The 19,710-nt window shown below is 41.9% G+C and overlaps 2 protein-coding genes across 2 annotated transcripts in view; both read left to right on the forward strand.

Moving 5' to 3' along the window:
- Positions 1 to 3,626, forward strand: part of e2f4 (E2F transcription factor 4) — a 30,761-nt gene extending 27,135 nt beyond the window's left edge. Inside the window, exons 6-10 of the mRNA XM_065009829.1 lie at positions 1,216 to 1,504; positions 1,614 to 1,784; positions 1,976 to 2,023; positions 2,199 to 2,243; positions 2,371 to 3,626. Of these exons, the coding sequence (XP_064865901.1) occupies positions 1,216 to 1,504; positions 1,614 to 1,784; positions 1,976 to 2,023; positions 2,199 to 2,243; positions 2,371 to 2,486 (669 nt within the window). The 3' untranslated portion in view covers positions 2,487 to 3,626. The remainder of the gene's footprint in view (positions 1 to 1,215; positions 1,505 to 1,613; positions 1,785 to 1,975; positions 2,024 to 2,198; positions 2,244 to 2,370) is intronic.
- Positions 3,627 to 5,125: 1,499 nt separating this feature from the next.
- The window catches only part of LOC115109607 (engulfment and cell motility protein 3-like), a 34,969-nt gene continuing 20,384 nt past the window's right edge, over positions 5,126 to 19,710 (forward strand). The window contains exons 1-4 of the mRNA XM_029634711.2: positions 5,126 to 5,345; positions 8,198 to 8,307; positions 19,382 to 19,422; positions 19,543 to 19,615. Of these exons, the coding sequence (XP_029490571.1) occupies positions 8,230 to 8,307; positions 19,382 to 19,422; positions 19,543 to 19,615 (192 nt within the window). The 5' untranslated portion in view covers positions 5,126 to 5,345; positions 8,198 to 8,229. The remainder of the gene's footprint in view (positions 5,346 to 8,197; positions 8,308 to 19,381; positions 19,423 to 19,542; positions 19,616 to 19,710) is intronic.

Here is a 19,710-nt window from a genome sequence, read left to right on the forward strand (position 1 = left end):
TTGAGTCATTAGGTGAGACACAAATGTTCTGCTTCCCCTTTAAGGGACGGGCTGTTATTGTCGTAAATCAAATCAAATTTTATTTGTCACATACACATGGTTTACAGATGTTAATGCGAGTGTAGCGAAATGCTTGTGCTTCTAGTTCCGACAATGCAGTAATAATCGAGTAATCTAGCTAACAATTCCAAAACTACTACCTTATACACACAAGTGTAAAGGGATAAAGAATATGTACATAAAGATATATGAATGGGTGATGGTACAGAGCGGCATAGGCAAGATGCAGTAGATGGTATCGAGTACAGTATATACATATGAGATGAGTATGTAAACGAAGCAGTTGCCGTACCAGGCGGTGATACAGCCCGACAGGATGCTCTCGATTGTGCATCTGTAGAAGTTTGTGAGTGCTTTTGGCACTTGTCTGTGATGGGGAGAAAATCTCAGACTGCGAGGTCTCTTCCCTAGGAGCAGTCCTTTGCAGCAAACTCAAACATTGGAAAAACAACCTAGCGTGTGAACAAAACTATGTAACTGGCCAAGAACATAAGGATAAAGTCACACTTCAGTAGCCTTTCTTGTCAATTCGATAACTTCTACATTGGTGCTTTGGATGGGGGAAAAAAATATCTCTGACCACCTGCCAACATGGCTGGTGAAATAGACATTCTTACCCACCAATCACAATCTACTTGTATTTGGCAGGTGTTAATTTCCCGCCCTGAACACCCACCAACGTGGCGGGTGAAATTGTAATCTTAACCGCCAATGCCAAAATCTACCAGAATTTAGCTGGTTCATTTTAGGCACTGTTTAGGTGGCTTTTCTTTGTCCATATTCTTTTTTTTGCCCCCTACTACTTTCAGATAAACCAAAAGCAGGTGAAAAGCAGCAGGCATGATCAATTTGTGGGATTTTGGTCTGTTTATGAAAGGGATTTAAAAATGACTCTCCCCTTTGTCTCACTGTCCTCCGACCATGTATCTCCAACTTGGATTCTGGTGAGCTACTGGTTGTGCAGGCTTCTGTTCCAGCCTAGCACTAATATACCTTTTTAAAAGCAATCAACTAAACACAGTCTGGACAACGATTATATGAATCAAGTGTCAGTACTGGGATGAAACAAAGGCCTACACGCAGCAGCTCTACAGAATCTGAGTTGGAGTTCCCTGTGCCTCTACCATGTGTCTGACTCTGAGTGACTGTTGGCAGGTACTGAATGGACAGAAGAAGTATCAGATCCGTCTCAAGAGCTCAGCAGGACCCATTGAGGTTCTTCTAGTAAACAAGGACCCGTCCAGCCCGTCTCCAGTGGTACTGCCCGTCCCCCCACCAGAGGACATGCTCCAGAGCCTGCCAGTGCCTGCTGCTGCAAACCCAAAACCAGCACCTGCTGCCTCCTCCCAGCCCAAACAGCCTCTGACCCCCTCCTCCAACCCCAGTTCTGCCACACTCTCACCTGCTTCCACAGCTACTACCAACCAGGCAGTCACCACCGCAGGTACGATTTGGTCTGAAAAAGGGCAGACTTCTTACTGTATGCTTGTCTTTATCTGAGCATTGGAAGGACAGCAAAATGTAATTCTCATATCATTGTCCTACTTTTACAGTGTCTAGCAAAAACGTCAGCACACTGACTGTTTCCACACCCACTACAAACACAACTGCCCAACCGACAACTCTGTTGGACACCCAGCCTCTCCAGTCCTCTGCCTCATTGGATGGCTTCTCTTCCTCATCTTCAGCAATCTTTGGACCAATCAAGACTGACCCCTCAGAACGTAACTGTCACCTGCTGTTTCCTTAAGAGCATAATTCTTCTCTATCCTGGTACAAAATCATACAAGGGGGACACCACAGAACTACAAAATATACATCAAATTCTAGGTTTATTTAGGGAGTGCGTGCACTCTTTATCAATCCTTTTCTGACGTTATTGAGTGAGTGACTGTTTTTTGTCTTCTGTTTGTAGTGCTGGATTTCCCCAAAGAACTTTCTGATATGTTTGACCCAAGTAAAGGTAAAGATCACCTCCACAAATTATGAAATCTATTGGGAGTTATTTTTCTATGGCAAATGTTATCAATGCTGGCAATTACTTGAGATTATAGCTTCCAGAATATATGTTTTGCACCTTTTTGAATTCTAACCCCTCATCCCCATATCTCTCCCTCTCACACTGTCTCTCGGAGTAGAGATCATGAGTGCAGACCTGTTGGAGGAGTTGATGTCTTCTGAAGGTAAGTTGCCATGCCTACACGTCTGCTTATTTGGATTTGTGGATCAGTAGAGATATACTTGGCATATCAAGTTGAGAAATGCATTCCTCCTCCCTGATCTCTTTGTACCGGTCTCTCTCTTTCCCAGTGTTCTCTCCACTCCTCCGTCTGTCTCCCCCGCCGGGTGACCACGACTATATCTATAACCTTGACGAAACCGAAGGCCTTTGTGACCTCTTTGATGTTCCTATCCTTAATCTTTGACCTCTGAGCTGAGTTCCCAATAGTGTATTATGTAAGGAAATCTCAGAACAAAACATGTTGACCATTTTTATATGGGGAAAAAAATGATTTTAAAAAGTGATTTTATTTTTGGATCCCTATGTATTAGAAGATTTTTCTGTGTAAAAAAAACAAAACAAAAAAACAAATGTTAGTCTGATGCTCTTCTTTCTCTTACCCAAATTGTCCCACATAACATTGGCAGCAAATGTTTCAGGGTGTAGTGGCTCTAGGTTAGATGAAAAGGGGGGATAAAGAAATATTGTCCTCTCCAAACTGAACTGATGATCTCTCTGGTGAAATTCCTTTCTCATGCTGGTCTGTGATGAGCTATATTCCCTCCTTCCATCTATGTTTTGAAGTAAGTTACAAACTGGCAAAAGCAGTCATCATCGCGTTCTGATCCTCATCAACACAGTGTCAACAGATTCAGAGACACCCAGGCAGCTGCACACACTCGTACAGTACGTGTGAATGTGTACACACACAGCTGATCAAATATGCACTGTTCTGTGTATATAGAGAATATATATATTTTGTATTACCAGCATTTGTGGAGTTAAATGTGTAATGAACTACATGTGTGAGACCGCAATAGTGAACCAGGGTTCCAGACGAAGACAGGATAAGAGAAGGTTTTGAGGGGTTTTAGGTGTAATGCACATTGAATTAACTGCAACACATCTATCATTCATCTTGGTCCCCTTGCCTTTGTCGTTGTTGTTTTTCTTACCCGTTTCACTCACTTTACAACATTATCTGCGGCACTCTTGGTTTGTCTTACAATTATTATGTATATAAATATTTTATTTAGTCTATGTAAAATAATGTTTGTAGCTGTTAAAAAAATACATGAAAAACAATCATTAATTCCTATAAAGTATGGTAGCGTTTTGAGTGTTGTCTATCGTCTTTGTATATGTTGCTCTGATCCGTGTTCAATAGAAAAGGTCCCCCACATACTTTCACCGTGACTATGGAAATGTAGTGTGAGAGAATAGTTGTTCTTAATTTCAATCTGTTCATTTTTGTTTTATTTCCTTCCCTAAAGCATTTATTTTGTATACCTGTCAGATATATTACCGATTTGGGTGTATAAAATATATTCTCAAAATACGATAATCTGTATCAAACTGCTCTCACATCATTGCACTTTACAACACTCCAACCAGTTAGCATTGCACCATCTGTCATTTGGGTGGTGTTGTCAGTTCGCTGAAGCCTTCAATGCCCAGGGAATTCAAGAGGAGTCTGCTTACATGTAACATTAGATGTGTTAAGAGGCTCAGAGGATCTATAGTATCATTGCAGTTGCAATAATAGGTTAATGATGACTAAAACGTTAGTTGCATTATGTAAAAAAATATTGTAAAAAGTTCTGTCAATTTCCTTTACTTGTCTTGTTGTTGGCAGAGAAGGCCAAATTGAGGGTAATGTAATATTATAACTGAATATGGATAAGGAACCCTAAATAAAACTAATGACTGCATTAATTGCATTGTGAAAAATTCCCCAACATGCATATTGGCTACTGCACAGCTTTATGTAGTAGGCTATCTTTACTGAACAAAAATATAAATGCACCAATTAAACAATTTGAGTTAAAGTTCATATTAGGAAATAATTCAATTGAAATATATTAGGCTCTAATCTATGGATTTCACATGACTGCAGGGGTGCAGCCATGGGTTGGCCTGGGGGGGGGGGATAGGCCCACCCACTGGGGAACCAGACCCAGCCAATCAGGATTAGTTTTCCCCCACAAAATGGCTTTATTTCATCAGCTGTCCAGGGGGCTGGTCTCAGACTCCCGCAGGTGAAGAAGCTGGATGTGGAGGTCCTGGACTGGCAATGGTTACACGCGGTCTGCGTTTGTGAGACCAGTTGGACGTACTGCCAAACATTCAATTATCTGGCAACAGCTCTGGTGGACATTCTTGCAGTCAGCATGCCAATTGTACACTCCCTCAAAACATAAGACATCTGTGGCATTGTGTTGTGGGACAAAACTGCACTTTTTTTTATTGTCCTGGGCACAAGGCGCACCTGAGTAATGATTATGCTGTTTAATCATCTTGATATGCCACACCTGTCAGTTGGATGGATTATCTCGGCAAAGGAGAAATGCTCACTAACAGGGATGTAAACAAATGTATGCACAACATTTGAGTGAAATAAGCTTTTTGTGTGTATGGAACCTTTCTGGGCTCTTTCATTTCAGCTCATGACCCATGGGACCAACACTTTACATGTTGCGTTTATATGTTTTGTTCCTTATAAAACACAAAATAATATAATCTAACAGGCAATGTTTATCAGAAACCAGATTAATATAATTTAGGGATTAGTAGCCTATATAATTGAAATGGCATATACAGTATCTTTCAATCCGGACAACTATCTCACATCAGTCCAATAAAAATCAATTGCATTTTGGAAATATTCAATGTAGAGAAAAAAATCGCACAATACTTTAGTTGTTTCTGAACCTGTCCGTACTCATTTTTGAGCGCTCTATAGGCTTTTCAAATAATTTCCCCTTAAATACACATCCGTTTACAGTAAACCCACTATGTCGGAAAAGTTTGGGCTGGTCGATCTATGGTCAGTACACGCTGCTTCCTACAGGGGGGCGTGTGTGACTCGACTCAACCCGGAACTTTAAATAATCAATTACTTTTTGAAATTTGTTGAAGACATTTCTCCGCCTACGGGAGCCTTCTCCAAATTCAAAATATAAATCTCACGGATTATTGTCGTCCTTTCTAGGGAGGGATTGCAAATGCTTTCATTCTCGAACTCTGGGCTTTCGCGAGGACACTAACTTCTATTTTCAGAAAGGTAAGAACTAAATAAATGTTCAACTCAAATATAGATTTTCTTTTGATTGTTCTCTAAACTTTGCGAACGAGAAGAAACAAATATGTTTAGTATTCCTGGTACGAATAGCTCCGGGGGCCCAGTACAGCATTATCCGTGTCTACAGCGAGCTAGAATAAACGGGTTGACATCAATATAACGTTAATCAGTCACCCTAATTTTTATGGGTGATCCTAGGAAATCAAATCTATCTACATAATGAATAGTTTAATTCATGGTGGGTATTTTGGAAGTAGTTTTCATTGTATGCCAGCATCTGCTGTGAAATGGCTAATGCAGAGAAATTAGTATATTATCTTACCAAACATTTCACAAAGATGGAATGTTAAATAATTTCTCTGCATTAGCCATTTCACAGCAGATGCTGGCATACAATGAAAACTACTTCCAAAATACCCACCATGAATTAAACTATTCATTATGTAGATAGATTTGATTTCCTAGGATCACTCATAAAACCCTCTGCCTGTCCCATTAGGGTGGGGAGGAGGGGGCCCTTCTTGGAATTCCAACCCTGACAGACCTCCACCTACAACTGCCACCACACACACACTTTGAAGTCGGTTGTCATCGGCACCGCCAGTTGAATTTTAAAAATGTATTTAACTAGGCAAGTCAATTATGAACAAATTCTTATTTACAACGACGGCCTACCCCGGCCAAACCCTGACGACGCTGGGCCAATTGTGCGCCACCCTATGGGACTCCCAATCACGTCCGGATGTGATACAGCCTGGATTCAAACCAGGGACCTCGGTGACACCTCTAGCACTGAGATACAGTGCCTTAGACCGCTGCGCCACTCGGGAGCTTGACTCTTTCAATATGCATTTTAAATGAGTCACGCCAGGAAATGACTGGCTCTTGATCCATGGATCAATTTTCACTAGTGTGTAGACAACTGCCATTTGCCCAGCACCCAGAATGTAAAGTCTCAGGTAGTAATAGCCCTTCTCAACTGGTGGTGCCGATGTCAACAGACTTTAAAGTGTGTGTGTGTGGTGGCAGTTGTAGGTGGAGGTCTGTCAGGGTTGGAATTCCAAGAGGGTCAAGGGGCATGACACAAGTTAGTTCTGCAGGCTAACCGAAGGGATACCCACACATTAATGCATAGCCCTATATGGTCATGGGCACTATTACGATGTGGTTCACTAACACTGTTACAGTGAACAGCAGTAATACACGACATGGCCAAAAGCTCATCAGCTCGTCAGACATCTCATTCCTAAATCATGGGCATTAATACGGAGTTGGTCCCCCCTCTTCTGCTGTAATAGCCTCCATTCTTCTGGGAAGGCTTTCCACTAGATGTTGGAACATTGCTGCGGGGACTTGCTTCCATTCAGCCACGAGCATTAGTGAGGTCGGCACTGATGTTGGGTGATTAGGCCTGGCTCGCAGTCGGTGTTCTAATTTATCCCAAAGGTGTTCGATGTTCTGCCTGCGGCTATGGAATCCTGACCTGTTCACCGGACGTGCTACCTGTCCCAGATCTATTATTTGACCATGCTGGTCATTTATGAACATTTGAACATCTTGGCCATGTTTTGTCATCTCCACCTGGCACATCCAGAAGAGGACTGGCCACCCCTCATAGCCTGGTTCCTCTCTAGGTTTCTTCATAGGTTTTGGCCTTTCTAGGGAGTTTTTCCTAGCCAACGTGCTTCAACACCTGCATTGCTTGCTGTTTGGGGTTTTCGGCTGGGTTTCTGTACAGCTCTTTGATATATCAGCTGATGTACGAAGGGCTATATAAATAAATTTGATTCGATGAGGTTGAGGTCACACATTCTCTCGCTCTGTCTGTCTCTATCCTCTGTCTCTTGCAGTAGCAGCAGTTTATTGGTCGCGTACACAGTTTAGCAACTTCAGCAGGTGTTATAGCGGGTGTGAAATGTTTGTTACAGCCACTTAGTCTCAAGCCCAATGCATGCTGGGACAGGCAGGGGAGAGATCCTTGGAAACCCAAACACCTCCTTCCCTGCCAGCCTGTCATGTAGCCTATACCAGGGTTTCCCAAACTCTCATGCCTCCCCCCCGGGTGCACGGTTTGGTTTTTGCCCTAGCACCACATAGCAGAGTCAAATAACCAACTCATCTTCAAGCTTTGATTATTTGAATCAGCTGTGTAGTGCTAGAGAAAAAAAGCAAATGTGCACCCAGGGGGGCCCCAGGACCGAGTTTGGGAAACACTGGCCTACACTATCGACACCTCACCCTATCCTTGTATGGATAGGCTACTAGGCTACTGCATAGGAATGTTATGGGTCAGGAGATCATTGTCTCTCACAAGGCTTCAAGAGTATTACTATATGAAGTGAGTGAGAAAAGTTTCAGGTTAGTTTCCATCAAAGCCAAAACACTGGTGGTGATCATTGTAAGTAGGTTATTTCCATTTCCCGCGGATGGGAGACACACATACACACACACACACACACACACACACATTTTCCTTTTCATCAGGTGAAGCATGTGCAAAATTGTTTAACAAACTTTAGTGTTTCCATATGTGCTGGAGAGCATGAAAAGAGTTCGCCTGTCTCCTTTCCTCTGGGACTCCTCTGGATGCATGTCTGTCTGTCTGGCCTTCAATTGTGTGTAGTCCTATACACAGAAAGGGCCATGTTCTCTGTACACACTGAAGAAAATACAGACATACTACTTGTAAAAGAGGAAGATAAAGTTTCATTTGGAAAATGGAAGCTCTCATGACTCGAGGACCATGCTTATCTGATCTGGTCTGGTCAGAAACCTACAGAAACCCCTATTTTACTGTGTGAATTCTTTGATAGTAAAAGGTTATTATGTCTCAGTCTTAGGAGGACACCTATAAACACACTTCAAGATGCCGCAACAGAAGGATATCGTGAAAATTGCCATCCAGATGCCAGGGGCATACCCTCAGCTCATTCAACTGGACCAGGTAAGCATTAGCACACAGGAGAGGAGCCTGAGTCAGAGAGTTGGAGAAAAAAAACCTACTGAACTATCAAATCCTGAGTGGAAAGTTACAGTAGAAATCAGCACTGCAGCCTGTGGGTTGTATTAGAGCTGTGGTTTATGTAGCAAGACAGAGATGGGCGGGCTAATAATGTGGTTTATGAAGGGGTAGTGCACCTCAGCATGGATGCAGTGTGTTCAGAGTTGTGAAGCAGCTGCTGCCATAGAAACATGCCACCCTATCAATAGAGAAGTTATCATAGTAAAGTAGGGTGCTAATGTAATGGTTGTTTATGATGTCAAACTGTTAATAGACCAGGGCCTTAGCTGAGTAAAAGGTGTTCGCTAGATACGAGTGCCTGTGAAGTTGATGTCATGCAGTATGTTGTCGTAGCTCTGGTAAGATCATTACACTCTCTGTAAAGAAAACATGGCGGTTTTGGCACAAGGTATTTTCGAATGTAGAATGTTAATTTGAGCCAGTTTGCTACAGCAGTAAAATAATAATGCAGCAACAGGAAATGTTCACTATTATGTGGATAATAATTCATGTCCATTTTTGCAGGGTATTTATGTTGGGGTTGATATATTTATGTTGGGGTTGATATATTTATGTTGGGGTTGATATATTTTAGCAGGGGTTGATATATTTTAGCAGGGGTTGATATATTTATGTTGGGGTTGATCCATTTTTAACAGGGGTTGATATATTTATGTTGGGGTTGATATATTTATGTTGGGGTTGATATATTTATGTTGGGGTTGATATATTTATGTTGGGGTTGATATATTTATGTTGGGGTTGATCCATTTTTAACAGGGGTTGATCCATTTTAGCAGGGGTTGATATATTTTAGCAGGGGTTGATATATTTTGTTTTGATAAAAAAAATTGTTAGAGCACATCAAGTCTGAACTTTTAAAGTTACTCAAAATACACTACACGTTTGCAATTTTCAGCAATAAATAATGCTGAGCGATTAGTGCTGTTTTCAATTTAGTGTTTTTTTAAAAACATGCACTATGCATTATTTGTTTTTTTGAATCAGGATCCCCATTAGCTTTTGTGAAAGCAGCAGTTACTCTTCCTGGAGCCACACAAAACATGAAACATTACCATAATAAAGAACATTAATAGACAAGAAGAACTAGAGGACAGAACTACAAGCATTTAAAAACGTCACACACAGCCTACATATCAATACATGCACACAAAATATCTAGGTCGAAGGGAGAGATGTGCTGTGAGGTGTTGCTCTCTGTTTTTTGAAACCAGCTTTGCTGTTCATTTGAGCAATATGAGATGGAAGGGAGTTCCATAATAATGGCTCTATTTAATACTATATGCTTTCTTGAATTTGTTCTGGATTTGGGGACTGTGAAAAGACCCCTGGTGGCATGTCTGGTGGGCTAAATGTGTGTGTCAGAGCTGTGTGTAAGTTGACTATGCAAACTATTTGGAATTTTCAACACATTAATGTTATACAAAGAAGACGTGATGCAGTCAGTCTCTCCTCAACTCTTAGCTAAGAGAGACTGGCATGCATAGTATTTATATTAGCCCTCTGATTTCAATGAAGAGCAAGATGTGCTGCTCTGTTCTGGGCCAGATGCCGGGTCTTTCTTTGAAGCACTTGACCACATGACTGGACAATAATCAAGATAAGAACCTACAGGCTGTAGGACTTTTGGAGTGTGGTGTCATATAGGCAGAGCTTTTCTTTTAGGGCTGTCCCCGACGGAAAAAAACCTTGGTAAACCGAGAGTCGTCTGTTCTTTCGACCAATCGATTGTTTAAATGTGTATTTTTCCATAGACGGACACATCCTATGTATTTTAATCAAATCCACTACAGTTGAAGTCTGAAGTTTACATACACCTTAACCAAATACATTTAAACTCAGTTTTTCACAATTCCTTACATTTAATCTTAGTAAAAATTCCTTGTCTTAGGTCAGTTAGGATCACCACTTTATTTTAAGAATGTGAAATGTCAGAATAATAGTAGAGTGATTTATTTCAGCTTTTATTTCTTTCATCACATTCCCAGCGGGTTAGAGGTTTACATACGCTCAATTAGTATTTGGTAGCGTTGCCTTTAAATTCTTTAACTTGGGTCAGACGTTTCTGGTAGCCTTCCACAAGCTTCCCACAATATGTTGGGTGAATTTTGTCCCATTCCTCCTGACAGAGCTGGTGTAACGGAGTCAGGTTTGTAGGCCTCCTTACTTGCACACGCTTTTTCAGTTCTGCCCACACATTTTCTATGGGATTGAGATCAGGGCTTTGTGATGGCCACTCCAATACCTTGACTTTGTTGTCCTTATGCCATTTTGCCACAACTTTGGAAGTATGCTTGCGGTCATTGTCCATTTGGAAGACCCATTTGCGACCAAGCTTTAACTTCCTGACTGATGTCTTGATGTTGCTTCAATATATCCACATAATTTTCCTCCCTCATGAAGCCATCTATTTTGTGACGTGCACCAGTCGCTCCTGCAGCAAAGCACCCCCACAATATGATGCTGCCACCCCCGTGCTTCACGGTTGGGATGGTGTTCTTCGGATTGCAAGTCTCCCCGTTAATTCCTCCAAATATAACAATGGTCATTATGGCCAAACAGTTCTGTTTTTGTTTCATCAGACCAGAGGACATTTCTCCAAAAAGTACGATCTTTGTCCCCATGTGCAGTTGCAAACCGTAGTCTGGCTTTTTTATGGCGGTTTTGGAGCAGTGGCTTCCTTGCTGAGCGGTTTTTCAGTTTATGTCAATATAGAACTAGTTTTTCTGTGGATAGAGATACTTTTGTACCTGTTTCCTCCAGTATCTTCACAAGGTCCTTTGCTGTTGTTCTGGGATTTATTTGCACTTTTCGCACGAAAGTACGCTCATCTCTAGGAGACAGAACACGTCTTCTTCCTGAGCGGTATGACGGCTGCGTGGTCCCATGGCATTTATACTCTCGTACTATTGTTTGTACAGATGAACGTGGTACCTTCAGGCATTTGGAAATTGCTCCAAAGGATGAACCAGACTTGTGGAGGTCTTCAATTTTGTATCTGAGGTCTTGGCTGATTTCTTTTGATTTTCTCATGATGTCAAGCGAAGAGGCACTGAGTTTGAAGGTAGGCCTTGAAATACATCCACAGGTACACCTCCAATCGACTCAAATGATGTCAATTACCCTATCAGAAGCTTCTAAAGCCACATCATTTTTTGGAATTTTCCAAGCTGTTTAAAGGCACCATCAACTTTGTGTATGTAAACTTCTGACCCACTGGAATTGTGATACAGTGAATTATAAGTGAAATAATCTGTCTGTAAACAGTGACCACCACGCATCAACCACCACAGTGCATCAAGTGTTTATCGCGCTGTCCGTGTTGCTGAAGCTGCAACATAAATACAGCCATTTCTGACTGAAAAGTTCTGTTACTGAAATAAAATCAAATGTATTTATATAGCCCATCATACATCAGCTGATATCTCAAAGTGCTGTACAGAAACCCAGCCTAAAACCCCAAACAGCAAGCAATGCAGGTGTAGAAGCACGGTGGCTAGGAAAAAGGCCGAAACCTAGAGAGGAACCAGGCTATGTGGGGTGGCCAGTCCTCTTCTGGCTGTGCCGGGTGGAGATTATAACAGAACATGGCCAAGATGTTCAAATGTTCATAAATGACCAGCATGGTCGAATAATAATAAGGCAGAACAGTTGAAACTGGAGCAGCAGCACGGCCAGGTGGACTGGGGACAGCAAGGAGTCATCATGTCAGATAGTCCTGAGGCATGGTCCTAGGGCTCAGGTCCTCAGAGAGAGAGAAAGAAAGAGGGAAGGAGAGAATTAGAGAACGCACACTTAGATTCACACAGGACACCGAATAGGACAGGAGAAGTACTCCAGATATAACAAACTGACCCTAGCCCCCCGACACATAAACTACTGCAGCATAAATACTGGAGGCTGAGACAGGAGGGGTCAGGAGACACTGTGGCCCCATCCGATGATACCCCCGGACAGGGCCAAACAGGAAGGATATAACCCCACCCACGTTGCCAAAGCACAGCCCCCACACCACTAGAGGGATATCCTCAACCGCCAACTTACCATCCTGAGATGAGGCTGAGTATAGCCCACAAAGATCTCCGCCACGGCACAACCCAAGGGGGGGGCGCCAACCCAGAAATCCCTCATTTGTTTAGGAAAAACATTCCCTATTCCCTCAACCCTTGCTTTCTTTATGTGACACATGTATGCATCGCATGCACGTGACCAATTGGGCCTGACTTATAGCATATCATAATCACATCAATAAATTGGTTATAACAAACTCCGAACACATGGCAGCAAAATGGATGCAGAGGACGTGACAAATAAACTTGAAATGGGGGACTGTTTACTGGTTGCTCAGGAGGTAAAGGGGAAGTCAGACTTGTGGAATAAATGTGACTAGTTGTGGAAAATACTGGAGATCAAGAAAAAGAAGGTAAGGAGCAAACACAAGATATTATGCCGTTAGATTACAATATCATTTTTCTGACCATTTGAACAATGTAAACAACACTTAAAAACATTAGAAGCGTACCAGCGAGTCTGTTGTAAACGTTTTTTTTTTAAAGCCTTTTTTACAGCAAACATTAAACAGTCGCATTCATTCGTGAACGCTTTATTTATTGTTTACACACATTTTCCAAGATTCGCTTTTATTTTATTTTAAAACTAGTATGCGTGATCGCATTGGACATCATGCATGACCCGTATGCTGTGTAATGGCATGAACAAATTAATGATTGATTGATACAGTTATCATGACACAAGGCGAGACCCAGATGCAGACACAGGAGGCAGATGGTTGGAGTCTAAGATGTTTAATAATCCTAAAAGGAGTAGGCAAGAGAGTGCCTGTCCGTGACCAAAAGGTCAAAACCAGTTCCAAGTCCAGGAGGTACAGAGTGGCAGACAGGCTTGAGGTCAAGGCAGGCAGAATGGTCAGACAGGCGGGTACAGAGTCCAGAAACGGGCAAGGGTCAAAACCCGGGAGGACTAGAAAAAAAACGCTGGTTGATTTGAAACATACAAGACGAACTGGCACAGAGAGACAGGGAACACAGGGATAAATACACTGGGGAAAACAGTAACACCTGGAGGGGGTGACGACGATAACAAGGACAGGTGAAACGGATCCGGGTGTGACAACGGTAGCCTATATAAGTATTGAAATATAGGCCTAAGTAAGTTACGGTATTAAAGACTAAACAGGATGCGCTCTTAAGCCTACAGCTCAATGGTGGTTATACAAGGCTGCTATACTAAGCCTACTAATGATGATGACGTTTCTTATTATAATGATGATCATAATAATAGTAATAACAACAATAAGGAGATCCACAAAAATGAGTTATTATTTTGAATATCATTTTTCTGATCATTTGGAACAATGTTAAACAACACTAAATCATTGTACGTTGATGATTCGTGTTTTCTTTTAAATCCACTACTTGGATCTCTTCACAGCCTCATAGAGGATCTAGATACTTTTCCTAACGTCTCTGGATTACAACCAAATGATGATAAGTATGATACAGTACGTATTGGATCTGTAAAAAATACAACTTTTATATTACCAGGTAGTTTACCAATAAAATGGTCTGACGGTGATGTGGACATACTCTGTATTCATATCCTGAAATAAATAAATAATCTCACTACAATACATTTGAATAGAAAGTTAGCAAAAATAGGTCATCTTTCTACCATGGAAAGGAAAATACCTGTCTACTTGAGGAAAAATCACCCTAATGAATTATTTACTCATATCCCTATTTGCTTATGGTCTTGCCTACACCTACAGACCTGTTTTTTTTAAATTATGTCCGTAGAGCTCCGAGACAGGATTGTGGCGAGGCACAGATCTGGGGAAGGGTATCAAAACATTTCTGCAGCATTGAAGGTCCCCAAGAACACAGTGGTCTCCATCATTCTTAAATTTAAGAAGTTTGGAACCACCAAGGTTCTTCCTAGACCTGGCCGCCTGGCCAAACTAAGCAATCGGTTTGACTGACAGAGCTCTAGAGTTCCTCTGTGGAGATGGGAGAATCTTCCAGAAGAACAACTATCTCTGCAGCATTCCACCAGTCATGCCTTTATGGTATAGTGGCCAGGCGGAAGCCACTCCTCAGTAAAATGCACATGACAACCCGCTTGGAGTTTGCACAATGGTACCTAAAGAACTCTGACCATAAGAAACAAGATTCTCTGGTCTGATGAAACGAAGATTGCCTGAATGCCTCTTTGACCTGAATGCCAAGCGTCATGTCTGGAGGAAACCTGTCACCATCCCTACGGTGAAGCATGGTGGCAGCATCATGCTATGGGAATGTTTTTCAGCGACACGGACTGGGAGTTTAGTCAGGATCGAGGGAAAGATAAACAGATCAAAGTGCAGAGAGTGCTCAGGATCTCAGAAGGGGTGCGAAGGTTCACTTTCCAACAGGACAACAACCTTAAGCACACAGCCAAATACAAGTGTGGAAAGCTTGTAGCGTTATACCCAAGAAGACTCGTTGCCAAAGGTGCTTCAACAAAGTACTTAGTAAAGCGTCTGAATACTTACTTCCCCCATAAGCATTACTGTCTCATCTATAGATGTTATCCTTGTATTGCTACTGCAGTATCATCAAAGGAATTATCTAAGGGAGTCTCAGAAATGGCTAATATAAGAATGTTAGCGAGTTATTGATTTCATTAACCTTATTTCTAAGGCTACATATATTAATAATATGGGCTGTTTTCAGGCCTTTCCTGGGTACTTCTCAGAGATGGACATTAATATGTAAAAGACCAAATAAAGCAAGAGAAAAAAAAACATTAAGCAGTCCATAAACTGTTTGTGTGTAAGTGTGTGTGTTTGCTGTGGGGTTGAAGCTACAAACCCATAGGCTTGGCTCTCTCATCCATTCCAGGCTGTTGGTAGGGAGGGTGGACAATGTGCCTGTCATAGTGGATAAGTTATTTTCTCTTCTGGCGCACAGCTTCAGGATAGTTCTCGTTGTGGAAGATGTACGTTCCTCTCAAATTCTTGTCTCTTTTCCAGAACAGCTACCTTGTCTTTGAACTTGGCCACTATCGGCCTGGGCCTGTCACCTGGGCCGGCGGAGGGTTTCCCGATCCTGTAGGCGCACAACACCTCAATCTTCCTGTGGTTTGTCTTACATTTCTTAGAGATAATTTCCTTCACTTTATCCTCAGACCCCGTCCAGGTCTCGTGGAGATTTTGCAATTCTGTCCACAATAATGTAGTTCCGCCTTGATCTTCCCTCAAGATAATCTCAGTCATTGTTATCATGGATTGAATGCTGTAACAACACTGAATAAAACAATTAATAAACGTTCCATGATGGTATTGACTGCCCATTACTGCGTATCACTTATTAACCATTTATTTACTATTCACATTGCTTTACTTTAATAAAATATTTGATGACTTTATTTAATTCCAAGTTACTTCTCTAAAGAACTGCTGCCCATGCTGTCTGACTATCACTATTTTATTTGTTCTTCAAAGTAGATAAGGCATACTTTTATGACTGCTTAGATCATGTCTTTTCAGGCCTGCTTTTGATCCCTCTCAGTCTCCGCACAGACAGGACAAGTTTTACGTGGGCCCGCAGTGGATTATGGTCATTGTAGTTAATTACCACTTCAGTTTAGCACAGTGTAGAATATTGGCCTGCTGAAAAACTACAACTCCCAACTACATCGCACAGTTCAGCCTTGATCTGATTTATCTCTACAGAAACTGCACATCGAGTTCACAGAAACAAAACCAGAATGAAATAATGTTTGTACCATGTTTTGTGTTGCTACCATGCTCTGTTGTCATTTGTTGGTGTCTTGCGATGTTGTCTTAGGTCTCTTTTTATGTAGTGTTGTGTTGTCATGATGTTTGTTTTGTCCTATATTTCTTTATATTTTTAATCCCAGCCCCTGTCCCCGCAGGAGGCCTTTTGGCTTTTGGTAGGCCGTCATTGTAAATAAGAATTTGTTCTTAACTGACTTCCCTAGTTAAATAAATACAATTGAATTCAACTCATTTAACCGAAATGACGGTTAATCGCTCAGCACTTGCAATAAAAGATTGATCAAATTAAGATCGGACTTGAGCTGCACGATAAGCGCTTTGGCGTTGCAGCCCAGGATCAGATCCAGGATGCCAACCTTACTCCAGTTACCCTTCTCGGTCGAGTGGATCTGTAAATGTCCCTCTACTACCTCATTGAAGTTAAAAACGTTTAAAAGTTTTAAAAAATCATATGCATTCAAAACCTCAATTTAGCGTCCAAACATTGAGTTGTTTATGCAATCACTTACAGTATGTTTTATCCAGTCAAAGATGTACAGTACTAGTCAAGTTTGGACACACCTACTCATTCAAGGGTTATTCTCTTTCTTTTTTATACTATTTTCTACATTGTACATTAATAGTGAAGACATTAAAACTATGCAATAACACATGGAATCATAGTAACCAAAAAACTGTTAAACAAATCAAAAATATAATTTTGATTTTAGATTCTTCAAAGTAGCCACCCTTTGGGCCTCCCGAGTGGCGCAGCAGTCTAAGGCACTGCATCGCAGTGCTAGCTGCATTACTACAGATCCAGGTTCGATACCGGGGTCACAGCCGGTCGCTACCGGGAGACCCATGAGGTGACTCACAATTGTCCCAGCATCGTCCGGGTTAGGGGAAGGTTTGGCAGGCCGGGATGCCCTTGTCCCATCGCGCTCTAGCGACTCCTGTGGTGGGCCCGGGCACATGCACGCTGACACGGTCGCCAGTTGTACAGTGTTATCCTCCGACACATTGGTGTGGCTGGCTTCCCGGTTAAGCGAGCAGTGTGTCAAAGAGCAGTGCAGCTTGGCGGGGTTGTGTTTCGGAGGACGCATGGCTCTCGACCTTTGCCTCTCGAGTCCGTACGGGAGTTGCAGCGATGGGACAAGGCTGTAACTACCACTTGGATACAACAAATTGGGAAGAAAAAATGGCACAAAAAAGTGGTCACCCTTTGCCTTGATGACAGCTTTGCACACTCTTAGCATTCTCTCAACCAGCTTCATGAGAAATGCTTTTCCGACAGTTTTGAAGGAGTACCCACAAATGCTGAGCACTTGTTGGCTGCTTTTCCTTCACTCTCCGATCCAACTCATCCCAAACCATCTCAATTGGGTTGTGGTTGGGTGATTGTGGAGGCCAGGTCATCTGATGCAGCACTCCATCACTCTCCTCCTTGGTCAAATAGCCCTTACACAGCCTGGAGGTGTGTTTTGGGTCATTGTCCTGTTGGAAAAACAAATGATAGTCCCACTAAGCACACACCATATGGGATGGCGTATCACTGTGGTAGCCATGCTGGTTAAGTGTCATGATTCTTAATAAATCATGACAGTGTCAGCAGCAAAGCACCCCCACACCATCACACCTCTTCCAAGCTTCACGGTGGGAACCACACATGTGGAGATCATCCGTTCACTTACGCTGTGTCTCAGAGACACCAATAAGCTCATATTTGGACAAAAGTACAGATTTCCACCAGTCTTATGTCCATTGCTCGTGTTTCTTGGCCCAAGCAAGTCTCTTCTTATTATTGGTGATCTTTTAGTAGTGGTTTCTTTGTAGCAATTCAGGCCAGATTCACGCAGTCTCCTCTGAACAGTTGATGCGGAGATGTGTCTTAATTGAACTCGTATTTATTTGGGCTTCAATTTCTGAGGCTGGTAACTCTTAATGAACTTATCCTCTTAACCTCTGCAGCAGAGGTAACTTTGGGTCTTCCTTTCCTGTGACGGTCGTTTTGTGAGCTGGTTTCATTATAGTGCTTGATGGTTTTTGGGACTGCACTTGAAGAAATATTCAAAGTTCTTATTTTCCAGATTGACTGACCTTCATGCCTTAAAGTAATAATGGACTGCCATTTCTCCTTGCTTATTTGAGTTGTTCTTGCCATAATATGGACTTGGTCTTTTACTAAATAGCGCTATCTTCTGTATCCCACCCCTACCTTGTCACAACACAACTGATTGGTACAAAGGCATTAAGAAAGAATGAAATTCCACAAATGAACCTTTAACAATGCACACCTGTTAATTGAAATGCAGGGTGGCCTAGTGGTTAGAGCGTTGGTTAGAGCGTTGGACTAGTAACCGGAAGGCCGTCATTGAAAATAAGAATTTGTTCTTAATTGACTTGCCTAGTTAAATAAAGATACAATTTTTAAAATCCAGGTGACTAGCTCATGAAGCTGGTTGAGAGAATGCCAAGTGTGCAAAGCCGTCAAGGCAACTGAAGAATCTCAAATATTTAAGTAGTTGGATTTGTTTAACTGTTTTATGTACTATTTCATAGTTTTGATGTCTTCACTATTATTCTACAATGTAGAAAATAGTACAAATAAAGGAAAACCCTTGAATGAGTAGGTGTGTCCAAACTTTTGACTGGTACTGTACTTAACACTTGATATTAAGATGTTTAGTACTTCAACAGTACCACAGAATGTTCTTGGAGTTAGAGAGTGACCCTTAAAACTTTCATGTCCAGGATTTGTGAACAGGCTGGTTCTGTAGACATTTCATGGGAGAAAATAACTAACCGCAAGCCCCTCAATCACTCCTATTGGACTACCAGACCTCACCAAAAACCTCTGATTGGTTGACCCCCTACAGATCACTAATTACAGAGCAGCGATAGGTCTACCACAGTACACCAAAACATTTGATTGGTTGACCACCATGTATACCACAAATTACAGGGCAATTGATGTGTAGACTTTGGAGTAGTTTGCCTCTTATTTATTCAATGCACTGAATTTCCATGCTGCCTCAAATACATTAGTCAGCCGCATAGAGGAAGTAAAAGCTTTGAGTTTATCTAGGATCAGCAGGCTCGGGTCATGGGACTGGTGTACTATAGTTCCACCGTGGTTTACAAAATGAAGGCATGATATCTAAATCACTTCCTACTTCCTGCTGCTCATTGATCACACCTGTGCTTGTCTTCTGACAGAAAAAGCCCCTTTCTGCCGTAATTAAGGAGGTTTGTGACGGGTAAGTGTGTTCATGTTTAAAAAGCGCTTTCTATTTGGTCTAATGCTGTTCTTGTGGAGTTCAAGCAACTACTTTGTCCTATTGCAGTAGTTACAGTGGCTATGATGACTGTGTTTTAAGGTGGAATCTTCCGGGCCCTGATAACTACGCCCTCCAGTATGCCGACGGTGTTCAGACCTACATCACTGAATCTGTGAGTTGATTGATCTTTCTTTACTGTGATCACGGAGGCTGTCTGTGAACAAACCGGTCTCTCTGGCTGTTCAGTGTGTAGCTTCTGTACTATAA

The sequence above is a fragment of the Oncorhynchus nerka genome, linkage group LG25 (assembly GCF_034236695.1).
Source record: "Oncorhynchus nerka isolate Pitt River linkage group LG25, Oner_Uvic_2.0, whole genome shotgun sequence".
NCBI lineage: Eukaryota > Metazoa > Chordata > Actinopteri > Salmoniformes > Salmonidae > Oncorhynchus > Oncorhynchus nerka.